Source organism: Nasonia vitripennis (genome assembly GCF_009193385.2).
Source record: "Nasonia vitripennis strain AsymCx chromosome 4 unlocalized genomic scaffold, Nvit_psr_1.1 chr4_random0005, whole genome shotgun sequence".
Classification (NCBI taxonomy): Eukaryota; Metazoa; Arthropoda; class Insecta; order Hymenoptera; family Pteromalidae; genus Nasonia; species Nasonia vitripennis.
Window position 1 is genome coordinate 71,242 of NW_022279640.1, and position 14,816 is coordinate 86,057.

Genomic DNA, 14,816 nt, shown 5'->3' on the forward strand with positions numbered 1-14,816 from the left:
AGATTTTCGTAAATACCATCCAAACATGTCAAGAGCTGATATTGTAAAGGAACGTTTCCCAAGAAGCTGTATTGTACGATTTGAACGGGGAGGAGAACATAAGAGACATTACGATCAGTTGACACATTGGCGAAACGACTTCGATACAAAGAACGCAAAAGCGAATCGATCGATCTTAAAGATAGCACACAGAGTAATGCTCTCATAAGAAAATCCACGCGTATCAAGAAACCTGTTCAACGTTATAATGCCACTAAATGACCATGTAAATAGTGTAAATAATTCCTTTATTAATTTATGTGAACATTATAAAAGGGGAAGGATGTAGTATATGTACACTTATACATATACACATGTATATACGCTAGCGCTCCTAGCGTCATATTATGATCCGAGGAAATAGAGTTACGCCTGAACCACCAACGAGTATAGTCGATTATTGAATATCTCATCAATCTCCCAGTCCTTAGTAAACATAATACTTCTATTGCAATTCTAGCGGTGTCGACTACTAAGCTGACGGCGTCAAGAGTGGAGCGTTTTTTCCTGAAGCCGTATTGATATTCCGCTAGTCCACCTGGTTTTTCGATGACTTATTGTTAGTCCATTCTAACGCCGATTATGCCCTCTAAAATCTTGCCCGGGGTGTCCAACATGCAGAGTGGTTTGTATGAGGCAGCTTCTCCAGGTGGCTAATCTCCTGTTGGTAATAGTACCAGGCGTTGCTTCTTACAGTTCTTAGGAAACGTCCCTTCTTCGAGACATGAATTGTACACGTCCACAAAGACATTGGGGCGTGTCTGTACAGCTTGTTTCAATGCAATATTGGGTATGCCATCCAGGCCTGGAGCCTTGTTGTTCCCAATTCTTTTGCATGCAGCCAGTAATTTCTCTGTGGTGATTGTTGGAATGATTTTGTCATTTCCCTCCGCTTCAGGGATAGCTGTTGCTTCCAGTTAAAGGGGAAACAGCGTGGTTACAATACGGTCCAGCGATTCCGGGCTTTTAGCAGGGGGAATATAACCTCCCTTTATCTTCTTCATTACTACTTGGTACGGTCGCCTCCAGGCATCCATCTCAACCTCGTCCTGTAACTATTTGAGGCACCTTCGTTTATTTTCTCGGTTTTTTTCTTAAGTATCCGTTTAGCATCCTTTATTTAGGGCGTCTACTACTTCTTTACGTCGACCAGTCTCGTAGTATTTCTTCCGGGCCCGCTGTTCCCGTCTTCTGGTTCGATGACACTCGCAGCGGGCAGCGTCAATTTCTTTATCCCACCAGTATACTGATGGTCGTCTATTATTGGGAGCCCTCATCGGCATCGTTGCGTCGCAGACTCGGGTAATATTTCCTATTACCTGCTCGACCTTATCATTCGCATATGCAAACAGCTGTATTTCTTCTAGAACCAGCAGAAATGTCTCCTTATCATAATCCTTCGTTTTCCAACCAACTCTTTTTGTCGTTGTCCTCCCGTTGGATCTGCGGTTTGATATTCCTATCTCCATCATTATCGCTTGATAGTCACTATTTGTGTAATGATCGCTTACCGTCCACGATCTAACTAAACCAATTAGACAGCTACTAACAAACGTGAGATCTATGATGGACCCTGCGTCTCCTCGTTGAAATGTGTAAGAAAATCCCTGGTTAACTAAGACCAAGTCAAGAAGGGCGAATGCTTGCATTAGCGCTCGTCCTCTTTTGTTCGTCCTTTGGCTGCCTCACTCTACTGCCCAGGCATTGAAATCGCCTGCTATCAGTACCGGTTTTCTTCCTACAGCATCCTGTACTACCCAGTCCATCAGTTGTCTGAATTGTTCTATCGACGCGTCAGGAGAAATATAGCAACTGTAAATGTGTATGCCTGCGACCTTAGCACGTACGAATCCTCCATTACATATTGTCACTTTTTCCTGGAAAGTTTTTTCATTTTTTCACAGACGATGGCTATGTCGATCTCTGTCTCACGGACATATTGGCTCAGTAGGTCCTGTGCAGTCGCGCTGTAATTTATATTCAACCGCACTATTTTCATTTTCTCGTCTGTCAGTGGCTTCTACTGGAGCTCGGTAAACTGGGCTTGCATAACTTCTAGCTGCGTGGTCACTCATCCCACCTGTGCCTTCTTTGCAGAGTACACAGTCGGGTTAGTTCTTACACTCCTTCGCTTTGCGTCCATTTTTTCCACATTTAAAGCAAATCTTACTTCTATCTTCAGTTACTGTGCAGTTTCTGCTGATACGGCCAAAACCTAGGCATTTAGAAGACCTAAGGGGCTAGTTTTTGCGGTTAGACACTCGGATCCTACAGTTGACCCATCCTATTCTGATCTTCTGTAGCTTAGTGATCTTAGCCGCTATCTGAGCTGGTATCCGTATCACTGCAATCTGCATGTCATGGTACGTCTTTCGCAGAGATCTTATCGTAGAGTCTTCTATGATGTTCTCTTCGCCTTTTTCCTTCTGTAGTGCTTCTAGTACCTCCTCTTTTGAGGTAAGCATGTCTAGATCTTTTACTTTAATGGTTTTTTCTTGCTGGAGTGCTTTTATTGTGGCGCCTTCCACTAGTACTGCTTTAACTGCTTCTTGGAAGTCCGAGGTTTTGACTTCTCTTGTGCGTTTAAGCTTTATCTAATAACTGCTTCTTGGAAGTCCGAGGTTTAGACTTCTCTTGTGCGTTTAAGCTCTATCTAATAACTGCTTCTTGGAAGTCCGAGGTTTAGACTTCTCTTGTGCGTTTAAGCTCTATCAGAAGATCTCCTGTAACTGTTCTGCGTATTTCATTTACGCTATTCTCCAGCGTGTTAAGTGATGAAGCCGCTTTCATTTTTGACAAAATGTCTGCATAGCTCTTTCCTTCTGCCTTCCTCCGAACGGAAGAGCCCCGGGAGGGTGGAATTTCTGCCAGGGCAGTTGGGTGAACCCTGAGATTTCGGTAGCCTCGGTATACCCCCCACGAGAGGAAGGGGGAAGGATCAGTAATGTTCCGAGCTGTAACTAGTCGAGTGATTGAAGGACCATCCGGTTGGCGAAGATCGAAACTAGTATACCCAGGCCCTTGTAAGTTAGTCGGGCTCTAACTAGCTGCTTGGAACTCTAGCCCTGGGAACGCTCCGGCGTAATGTATGGTTGGCCAATGCCAAAAATGAGTGGGACGTTTAAAACGTGGTAGCATGCTTAGTACACTCGGGTGGAAACGTTTGTGAACTCTCTACTGGGGAGGATAAAATCAGTACCACGGGGTCGGGGAGCCGCAGGATAGCATATCCTGTCCCGACAGGGTAAAGGACTCGTGATGGCGGTGGTTAGCCCGCATGCTGGGCAGAAAGTTTATCTTTCGATGTGTGAGTTGCAGTGCACAACTCGGGTATTGACCTGCAGAGTCATGAGGGATTGGATGGGATCCCGCCGCCCATCCGAGCGGCCGGTTGACTTCCCACATAAGTCACTGGGCTTCGGTAGGCCATGTATGTTAACGTGCATTCATCGGTCGCGTTGGCCGAGCGTATCTCGGCCCGTTGTCCTACGGCGCATCGAAAATCAGTGGAGGCTTGCCGGGACAAGCTGCGAGGTGGTGTTTTAAAAGTGTGTGTGTGCATAAAGAGTGTGGATGTATTAAGGCCGAGTGGTGAGCACTGGCGAGTTTTCTGCTGATTAGTAAGTGTGCCAAGAGGGCCATGTGGGTGAGCCGAAAGGCAGGTACTGCATGTAAAAACAAAAACAGGACTTGCCTTCCTTCGGTGGTTCGTGCCCGTCAGGTCAAGATGGCTGAAGCCTGCGTTTCGGTAAGCCCGGTAGGAAGGACTCTCACGACAGGATACACGAAGAAAAATAAAACGTTGCGCTTACTCAAAATTTAGGTAAATGTAACCTACATTTTTCAGTAACGGCTATTAAGTAAATCTAACTGAAGTCGCTCGCGTAGTTTCAACTGAATGAACAGTTCGGTAACTAACTTCAGTATTAAATAAAATTTGTAAATAATAATTGCATGATAGATATTATTACTATGTTCGACATAGCCTTAGTCATATTTGGTTTGTAAAACCAACAAAATAAGGCCATATAATAATATAAGAAGGCCATGCTCGACTGTGTCGCAAAGGCACCTCAGACAGAAGTTATGAGCACAGGGAAGGGTGATTGGCGCAGATCCAACGTTCTTTGTGTCTCGTCTCAGATGAGACACATTATATTGCATATTTATATATCTCTTTCTTTCTCTCTCAGTCTCTCGTGTCTCACGCTACACCATACTAGTATACTTTTTTTAGGTTAGGTGCGCCGTCCCCCTTCGCTGTCGCACACAGTCAAGTAGATTTTACTGAAGTCTGTTCAGTAGCATCTACTGAAATGCTTTACTTAACTAGGTTCAGTAAACGCTACTATTTTTTTCTCCGTGTAGAGGAAGGGGCAGCAATGCCTCGAGCTGTGACTAGTCAAGTGTTGGATGAACCACTCGTAATGGTAAATAACAAAACTAGTACTCCCAGGCTCCCGTGGTTGGTCGGGCTCTAATCGACCGCGGGGGGGTTTGACCTTTTTTGACGTTTTGACCCCCTCTAGCCCTGGGGACGCTTCGGCGTGAGTCATAGTTGGCCAATGCTAAGAATAAGTGGGGTTTTATAATGTGGTAGCGTTGTGTAGTACGCCGAGCGGAAACCTTTGTGAACTCTGTACTGGAGAGGATAAACTCAGTACCACGGGATTGGGGAGCCGCAGGGCTTCGGTCCTGTCCTGGCAGGGTAACGGATTCGTGGTGGCAGTTGGTTGAATTAGCTCCATATCGCTTTAGGAGCAAGAGCACGCCGTTCTAAGGGGAGGTCTGAAAACCTAAGATGCCTTAGCCAGGCATAGGCCACCTGAGGTAATGCCTGGGAGCAGCTCGAGGTCGTTAGTAGCTGCATAGTATGCGACGACTCGGGTACGTGCCTGGCAGAGCGCGTAGGGATTGGATGGGTCCCACCACCCACTGAGCGGGTGTGAGTTCCCACCAATAACAAGCACAATCAGTAGGCTCCCGGGTGACAAAGCGGAAAGCGGGCCCGGAACCCGGGGACTGCGTTGATCCGAACGTATCTCGGTTCATGTCCAAGCAATAGAACGGATGCACTAGAAGCTGCGAAGCAAAGGAAAAGGTAGGCGGTGTTGGAGAGTAGGGAAAGTTTACGGCTTATCGAGCTACGTGTGAATGTTATGACTCGCCCAGTCAAGCTGATTGTAAAAAAGAAGAGTATGAATGTCGAGGGGCCGTGGACAAATACCGAAAGCAATGCTAAGTGCATAGTACCGGAGCATAGCGGCGGAAGGTGTTCCCGGAGTTGTGAGGAGGCCATGTGAGAAAGCCTAGTGCGTCGCCCGCATGTACAAACAAACGACTATATGCAGCCTTGATGATTAAAGCATTCGGTCTGGGAGGTCTTGCCCGCTTCGGTCCTGGGGTCTTTTTATCCTCTTTGTTTGCCTTTTTCTCCTTTTCTTTTACTTTCTTGTGACGACTTGCTGCCACGCTGCCTTTTTAGGTTGGTTATCTTCCTCCATTTCTATCCTGCGGAGTAGTTGGGGCTTCCTTTGTTGTATCCGCCTTCCGAGATCTAAGCCTTGAGGTTGTCTGGATTTTCCTTCCCTGAGTTCCTGATCGTTGGCATTGCTGTAAGTTATCATCTGCCATGCAGAGATTCTTATAACTTGCTCTTGTGATTTGGGCAACATCTTTAATTTGTTTGTGCATTTTGTAAAAGTTTCAGCCTACTAGCTTATTTCTTGTTGTAGCCGTTTTATTTTAACAGATTTTAAATTTTTTGAAAAATTGATTTTTAAAAGTACGTTTTTCCCCCAATTTTGTCTTTACTTAACTCGTTAAGTCCCACTTATTGAGTCACTTATTCATTTTATTGGACGCCGTGACAGCCTATTCAATGGTAGTAATTGTTATTTATTAAGGCAAGATCACCCTCCTAATTTTTTTTACTTTATTTTACTAACTATAACTTGAAATCTTAAAAGCGTATTAATATAAAATAAATTCATGTTCTATTTTTTTACAGAGAAAAATATTATAAAGAAACATTTTTTTAAAACATGCATATTATTGGGCTACTAAAAATATTAAATGGATAACATTCGCGAAAACAAGCAAATAAAGAAAAATAGTTTGCCAGACAAATCTTCAAAATGGAACAAACCAAATGAAGAAAAAACAAACATAATTGAGGTAGGAACTTTATTAAAAGTATTTAAAAATTGTTTTTCTAAAATTTTTTTCATATTTTTTTTCATAAAGTGACCATTGCTGAAAGTGGAAAATAACACTATGTGAAAATCAGGATTGGGATAGGTTTGTTGAAAAACGATTGCTACTCAAATGTGATTGGTCAGCACCTCGCGGCCCGACGTTCCGCTTGCTCGCAACACTATCGGTTCACGCACCGTTGCCGCGTCGCGCGGTCGCGCATGCGCACTGATATTCCCGCGGACACACTGTCGGAGAAGATAGGCGCAAAATTCAAACCCTCATAACATTCAGACCGCCTTTCACTCACAGACAACCAAGATTGCTCTTGGCCGTGGAACCTGTAGCGACTCCCAATTCCCCGTCGTTAGGGCCCTTGACTTGTGTGGCATCTGTCACTACGAACCACTACTCCTCTCTCGCCGTTTACTCGGAAAAATAAACGGCGCAATTAATCACATGCACTCTCTCTCTCATTCATACAGCCTTGAGACGGTCTACCCCGACCGCGCCAAACGCCGTTGATGCACGGTAAAATTTCGTTGTGTTACAAGTTATATAATTTTTGTACATGATTTTATTACATGAATATTTGGGACTAAAAAATTATATAATAAAAAATGTAATAAAATTATATAACAATATCATATACTAAATTCACCTAATTATTTTCAACCGGGTTCTCAACAACTGACAAATTTTATTTTTTATTATTATTTATAATTTATAGCGCATTATTTACATGTTGCCCATATATATCTAAAATAGAAGATATTTTATTTGTTTATTATTATTTATAATTCAAAGCGCACTATTTACATGTTGCCAATGTATATTTAAAATAGGAGATGATTTATTTCTTCATTATTAATTTATATATATGTACTTACTATTATATTAAGTATACTTAAGGTATCTGTGTGGCGTGAATCTTTCACATCTTTTCTCAATAACTGACATATTTTATTAGTTTATTATTAATTTAATATTTTATGATATACGATATTGTTGGTATATATCTTATTTGAATCATCATTATTTTTACTTTTCTCCTTGAAACTTAAATTTTTTGTAAGTAAAATTGTTAAATTTTTCTTTAACGTTACCCTGGATAATTAACGTTACCCTACGTATAATTGACCATGACTGAAGACTGTATTTCGTAAATAGACAACAACTCTGTTAAATGTTAGGCCTTGTGATTTGTCGATTGTTATTACATATCCTAATCGTACTAAAACTATCGTATTGTCATGTCAAAAGCAATTTCTTCTTTTGAAGAAGTCAAATCAATTCGTTGTATTAAAACAACTTTATCAAATTGTTTACCACTAATTATTTCTGCCTGTATACAGAATTGCATCATTTTCCTTACTATTAATCAAGTACCATTACAAAGCTCATTATTTAAATTTAAATTTCTCAGCAGAATAATTACAGCACCTACTTTTAAACGTAACTTATGAGGCAGTAGGCCATTAAACGTAAGTGAATTTAAAAATTCTATTGGTAACATCTATTTATTATCATCTTTACATGAATCTACACTTAGATAGTCTTTTATAATTCACTTAATTTTTAGTACATCATTGCTTTACGGCGCTAAAATTACTTTTTCGCAAAGTTTATTGGCATTATTATCATTAAAGCAATCTCCATAAATCTCCATAATGATATCACTAATTGATAATAATTCTGTTGAAAGTAAAGTTTTATCATTATCCATTTTAAATTTGTTAGAGTATTTTCCATTTCCAATTTTTAATAGCCATCGTTTAAACTCTGTCACAATTACTAACTCTCATTTTATCTTTTAAAGTCATTATTTGGAATTTACTCCATAAATGACTATTTTTCACACAATTTTCAATAATTTTGTTCGATTCCCATGTTTGACAACAGGTAATGATTGTCAGAAGTCACCTGCTACAATCATTACTTTGCCACCAAATTCAATGGCATTATTACATAATAAATTTGGAAATGCTTTAAATAATGTATCCACTGCATGAAAAGCATGTTTTGATGTCATTGTTATTTCATCCCAAATTATAACTTTTATTTTTCTCGATATATTGAATTGGGAGTAATGTTGCACGTTGAATCTTCATTTATATTTAATGGTAATTTAAAAATTACATGTGAAGTTCTTTCACTGATTAATAAATTTTCTGCTATACCAGTACATGCTACAGGTCAAACACTTATTTTTTCTTTATTTAAAAATGAGTGATAATTGTATTTAATAAGTAGATTTTTCCTCTACCTCCAGGTCCGTGAAGAATGAAACACTTTACTCGATTAGCTTTATTAATTACACTATTTATTACTGCATCGAAAATTTCACGTTGCTTATTCGTTAAAGAGCTTATATTGTATAATGAATCATTTTAAATTTCATTTGTTATGCATAAGATTCTTCATAATTGGTTTCCTCAATATTCTCACTAAATTTAGTTAAATTGAAGTCATTATATACCCATGACTTGTTAAAATAGAATTGATATGTATCAGTGAGATATTTTCACGTCATTCTTTAGTTAACAATGGACTGTGAAAATATGCTTCATATTTTTCAAATAATTCTTTAACATGTACTGGGTTATGAAATACGCATATATAACCAAACAGGTTACACAGGGCTTTCGGAAATTCAACCTTGATTGCTTTTTCCAAGCATTTGTCCCATTCTTCATCGGTGGTTATTAATTTTCTAGCTACTACTACTTCATGTAATGTTGCGTATGTAACATTCTCCAATGTTTTTAATTCTTCATAAAATTAAGCCCCCTTTACATGTATTAACAATAATCTTAAAAAAAATCTTTCACGATCCTTCAGATTTACAAAGTACATTCCACTTCTAATTGGCTTCCTAAACTCTTTTTCTTCGTATCCATTTCTTTGTTTTTTTCATTGAAAACGTAAAAATATGGTATATCAGCATGCAAGTACTGTCTAAATGAGATCAATTAAAGTCAAGTTTATTATATTGAATGAAAATGAAATTTTCTTTGGTCAATAAAGGGCCAATAAACATAGTTAGTCGAAACTTGTTACTCGGGGGTTTTCGAGGTCGCTGAATACGAATATCGTGACGGCAACACTCTTCGAGGTACCTGGTGCCCAGGGTGAGCAGTATCAACGTCGTCCCCGAGAGTTTTACAGAAAATTTAAAACATGATTTGTCGAAACTCGTTACTCGGCGGTTTTTGAGGTCGCTGCACACGAATATAGCGACGGCAACGCTCTCCGAGGTACCTGGTGCCCAGGGTGGCCAGTATTAACGTCGTGCCCTAGAGTTTCACGAGAAATTAACAACATATTTGGTTGAGACTCGTTACTCGGGGGTTTTCGAGGTTGCTAAACACAAATATAGCAATGACAAGGTCTTTTGGGGTACCTGGTGCCCAGGATAGACAGTATCAACGTCGTCTCCTAGAATTATTTAAAGTAGGACACCATATCCGTGTTCCGTGGCCCAAGAAATCCCTGAGTAACGTATTTAACTCAATTTCTATCAAATTCCCATAAAACTCCAGGAGACGACGTTGATACTGCCTACCCTGGGCACCAGGTACCTCGGGGAGTGTTGCCGTCGCTACATTCGTTTTCAGCGACCTTACAAAACCCCCGAGTCACGAGTTTTGACTAATTACGTTTTAAATTCTATCGAAACTCCAGGAGAAACCTTGTTTTGATTAATGTATAACCTCAAAATACTTACTATTCTGGCCGAGTAACGTCGCCACTGGGAGTAGATTTTGCCTAGATTCTATAAGATATTCTGGACACTCAGCATAAAATTCGCCAGATTCTGCGCAGATATGGGGCAAATTTTCTACCAGGGCATTTTCATTAATTAACACAAGTATTAATATTTATTAAAATTTTTTAAATTTTCAAAACCCTCACAACCTCAAAATTTGCAGTTATCAGCAAAATTTTCTCAGCGGGCAAAAAAGTGAGCAGTGTGCAAAAAAAGTCGGCCGCGGGCAAACAAAATACTATATGCAACACGAGGCAAAAGTAGATTTTTCTATTAGCTCTCAACTCCCTCTGTACACCATCAACCACTATCTTGTCTCTACACCACACCGCACCGTCCATGACTTCCCTCGCACTTCTGTAACATTCTGGCATCCCTTAGGGGGGAGATCATTGGTGTAGAACCTGGCTAAAATAGATCTCTTCGAACCCACGACAAATTCCTACCTTACCCATAGCACTCCACCAATAGACGCCCCAGATCAAGCCCCTGTTAGTCATGAGTCTGAAAGATCATACGTGGACGCTTCTAATCTGCGTGGTAATGCAGTCTGCAGTCTTGTGTCCGAACATGGCCGAGGACCGAGGCACAATGCCGAAGAAAGCAGGAACTGCCTATCGGTAAGGAAGTGCGCGAGCCGAGGACGGCTCGCCTCAAAGGGGAGTGGTGGCACAGACGCACACGTCTGCAACGCGAGCACCGAGACGAGTCAGCGATAAGAGTTCGCCGAGTCGTACTACGCATGGCGTCCGAATGCATCGTAGACGTTAGCTCAGTGGTTAGAGCACAGGCCTCTGGCTCTCGGGTCCGCGAGTTCGAGTCCCGTCGTCTACTTCTTCGCCTTTCGATTATGTCTGCTTTCTGTTCGTAACAGCTGATTATACTGCCCTCACGAGAATATTTTTCCCGCGGGACAGACTTATCCTAAAATCTTTAACTCTATCCCCTCTACTTTGACCCATTGTTGCGTAATGTACTATTGTCGCTCACTAAAATGCTTAAAAAATTTCTTGAAAAATGTTTGAAAACAAAAGTATTCGATTTGAATAGAATATTTATCATTAACATAAGCTAAGGTAAAATGCCCAATACTTAGACAAAATGAAAATTCAAACTTACACTTGGCCACTCTTATATTTAGTATTGTAATAAAATAGAAGATATAACCTCGAAAACAAAAGCAGTAGTTGGACACATTTGACTACAATGTCCAACTACTAAGAATAATATCGTTTTGAAGTACTGGTCCAATCATGACAAATAGTTTCCAACTATACCATCGTGATCGGTATAAAAAACTGAGTCTAGGGAAATAAGTCCGAAAAATTTTCCTCCACTTTTCACTTTCCCAGTTAGGAAAGGAAAATCCCCCCACCACAGCGACCGGCGGAGAAGCGCGTAATGGGAAGTGAGCTCGGCATCCGCGGCGTGGCAACGAGTGGGGCAAGCCGTTGCTAAGGAGGTCGGCGGCGGCAAATGGAGGAACAGAGAGAGCCGAAGAGATCGGAAAGCGCAATTATTTCGCAACGTCTGACGATCTGCATGTGCGAAAGATTTTCGTTCAACTTACAGAACTGATTTTAATTTATTTTCCAGACACTTAATTTCCAGGTCAAGTCAACGAATTGTTAAGTCAATGAGAAAACGGCGAGAGCCTTGATTTCGGAACAGCTGCTGCAGTTTTCTTTCGCTTATTTGTAGCGAAAATTCAAAAAACAGCGAGAACTGCCTTTCTGGAGCAGCTGCGGCTGTCTTCTCGCGCTTTGCTGACCTTAACTTACTTTCAAAGTGCACCAGAAGCACGGTTCGCGTGGATACTTAAAATGTAAAGCTTATTTAGAGCGAAAATTCGAAAAACGGCAAGAGCTTCGATTTTGGAGCTGATGCGTCTGTCTTCTTGCGCATTTCTGGCCTTAACGTACTTTCAAAGTGCACTAGGAGCTCGGTTCGCGTAGAGACTTGAAAGATAAGGCTTTTTTAAAGCGAAAATTCGGAAAAGATCGAGAGCTGCCTTTTTGGGACAGCTGCGGCTTTCTTTTTGCGTTATTCTTGCCTTAACGTACTAGAAAACAGCACGAGGTACTCAGTTATCGCCAAGACTTGAAAGATAAGTCCTGTTTGAAGATTACATTGGCTAATTTTTTTAAGAATTGGATTTTAGGACAGCACTCTTAAAAATACAAAAGTAGACTTTGCTACAAATCAGTATTTTTAGTTGGTCTGCTTCACCTAATTAAATTTTGTTCTTAAACGCAGTAAATATTTGATTTATGTTCTAAAAATAAATTTTTTATTGTAGCAATAATTGTTTTTTTCTTTAATAAGAAAGCTTGTTTGGTTTGAAATGCTCAAGATAGACAATTAAAGGTTATATTCGATGTTCACGTAATTCATGTATAGTCGACATTAACCTTTACTATTTTGCGACTGGTATTTTGAAGGATTTAAATTCTAATCGTGTTCAAAATGCCGAGAAAGTCTGTGTTTTTTCGATTAGTGGATAGCCCGACAAAATTTAAAAAGTTGACATCCGTTTTATCTGAAATAGGAGATTTCCCTGATATTGTGACGTCAGATGTGCTAAGGACCATTTACAAAAAGGTTTTTTCAAATTTTCCGTTTGCGGAAGAGGTTCTCCAGTTCCGGAAATTTATTTGATCTCGCAAGAATTGTATTCAAGAACACATAAAGTTTGTTATTTTGATATTGCACTATGTATTTGTATGAAATGTACTTATTTTAGGGATTTCTAACTATTCGAAAGAGCGACCTTTAAAACATGAGGTACAGTGGTTCAAACATTTTTTTTCGATTAAATTCATTGTACCGTGAATCTCTGAACTTTGGTGTCGAAAAGTGTCCGTTCAAGCGCTAATGGGTTAAGTAGTGTAGATTTGGGTTGAGTGTTTGAATTTCGCGCCGCTGCGACGTTGCGTAACGCGTGCATGCGTCGAGGCGCGCGCTTCCGCACGTGTTCATTCCTGTCAGGGCCGCCAGGCGATTCGCACGTTTTTTGGCATCCTTACGCTTTCTTTGTGCATTGTCAAGGTGAATCAGTGAATTAGTCATTCACAGTGCGATAACTGTTCACATCGTTCTTCTGCGCTATTGTAACTTGCGTCTATTGCGGAAAATTCGCGTCCGTGAGATCTCTCAGCGTGCGAACAAAGGTACCTTGCGTCGTTGCGTGCGTCTCTTGAGTTTTTATCCTCTTTTAGAGTCACTTTTCTCTCTTTTTCTTTTAATTGTATAAGTTCCTTTCCTTTCTTTCAATAAAGTTCACGCTTGCTGCGGCTTTTTCCTCTATTCCGTAATGGTTTTTACGAGTGTCCATTTACAAACCCTTCACTCATTCAACCTGTAACGGTCCTGACTTGTGTGCACTGCGAGCGTCTCGTGCACAAAAAATATCGCGAATAGGGAGTACATCAAAAAAGTGATCAGCGCTGAACCAATCAGCGAACAGCAGCGGCGGCGGACTGGAAGGGGAAGCAGCAGCAGTAGCAGCGACGGACTGAAGAGAGAAACGCGCAACAGTGGCTCGGCGCAGTAGCGCCTTACAGGATAAAAGGCGCCTCGCTCAGCTCCTCAGCCTCATTCGCTCGACCGAGCTCGAACGGACAGGAGGAATAAGACTCCTTTTCCAAGTAGAGTTCAGTCAGAGCACCTCTTTTGAGCGCGAGTTAAGGCGCTGGCAAGGCGTCGAGCCTCTTATACTTGCAAATTAAAATTAAATCAATCACAACTGTATAACGTAGAAATCAATAAATTATATAAATAAATGTGTGTATATATACACACATATATATATATATATATATATATATATATATATATATATATATATATATATATATATATATTTCTCTTGTATTTTTTCTTTTCAGCATACGGATAGTACGACTTCAAAGACATTAAGTCCTCTAAAGGATAACTATACACAATTTCTTATATTACAAACGGAACCTTCTTCAGAATACTTCAAGGACGCTGCGTCTTTGAATAAAATTCGAGAAAAAGAAAGTATCTTAAACAGTAATACGTCTGTTTAAGAGAAAGACCTAAAAAAAATCAAACATAAGATTTCCTTTCAGGTATATTAGACTTGGTCACAATATGTTAGCCGAGTACGAAATACTAAGAAATAGCATATAAATTGAATTTCAAATATAGAAGAGATTTAAATACCACGACATCCCGGACCATTAAAAAATAATATAAAAAGAGCTCAGTCGAAGCGTTTCAAACCCTTTCCTTGTCGGAACTCACTTGAGTTGGATCACTTAATTATTAGATTGTTGTTTAATGTTGACATTCACATTTTAAAAATTTAATGCGAATTGCAGCTTTCGAAAAATTTCAGAAATTAATATAGAAGAAAAGTCTACCCATATGTTTACTTGTGGTTAATGTACTAAATCTGTAAACGAGAACAGTATTCGATGGAACAATTGTTTGATCTGGTATCATTACCACTGCGTTGGCATTAAAGCCTAAACTAGAAAATCGTTTGATAAAACCGATTATTATTGTTTTAAATGTATCAACAAATAAAATAAAAAAGTTCACGGTTCTACTATTTATTTGTAGAAGTTTTTTTGTAAAATAAATCAATTGCAACTTTTATATTTTATTGCACAGTATGGCTTAAATCCGCGTTTGTCACATATATCCGTGACCTAAGTAGTCCATTATTGCACCGTGTATATCGCACTCGCTACGCTTGTGCGCTAACCTCACGGTACAATATTGGACTGCTTAGATCACGGATAGGCGCGACTTGGCGGATTTAAGCAGCTGTGCTATAAAATTG

At 40.1% G+C, this 14,816-nt stretch overlaps 1 protein-coding gene across 15 annotated transcripts in view; it reads left to right on the plus strand.

Moving 5' to 3' along the window:
• LOC100120504 (BTB/POZ domain-containing protein 17) overlaps positions 1–14,816 on the plus strand; it is a 62,649-nt gene that overhangs the window by 18,757 nt on the left and 29,076 nt on the right. For 9 of the 15 annotated variants that reach the window (XM_031928237.2, XM_031928234.2, XM_032601952.1 and 6 more), the window contains one exon: positions 6,050–6,216. The exons of the other annotated variants lie outside the window; for them this stretch is intronic. In XM_031928237.2, coding sequence (XP_031784097.1) covers positions 6,115–6,216 — 102 coding nt within the window. In that variant the 5' untranslated portion in view covers positions 6,050–6,114. The remainder of the gene's footprint in view (positions 1–6,049; positions 6,217–14,816) is intronic. 15 annotated transcript variants of the gene reach the window in all.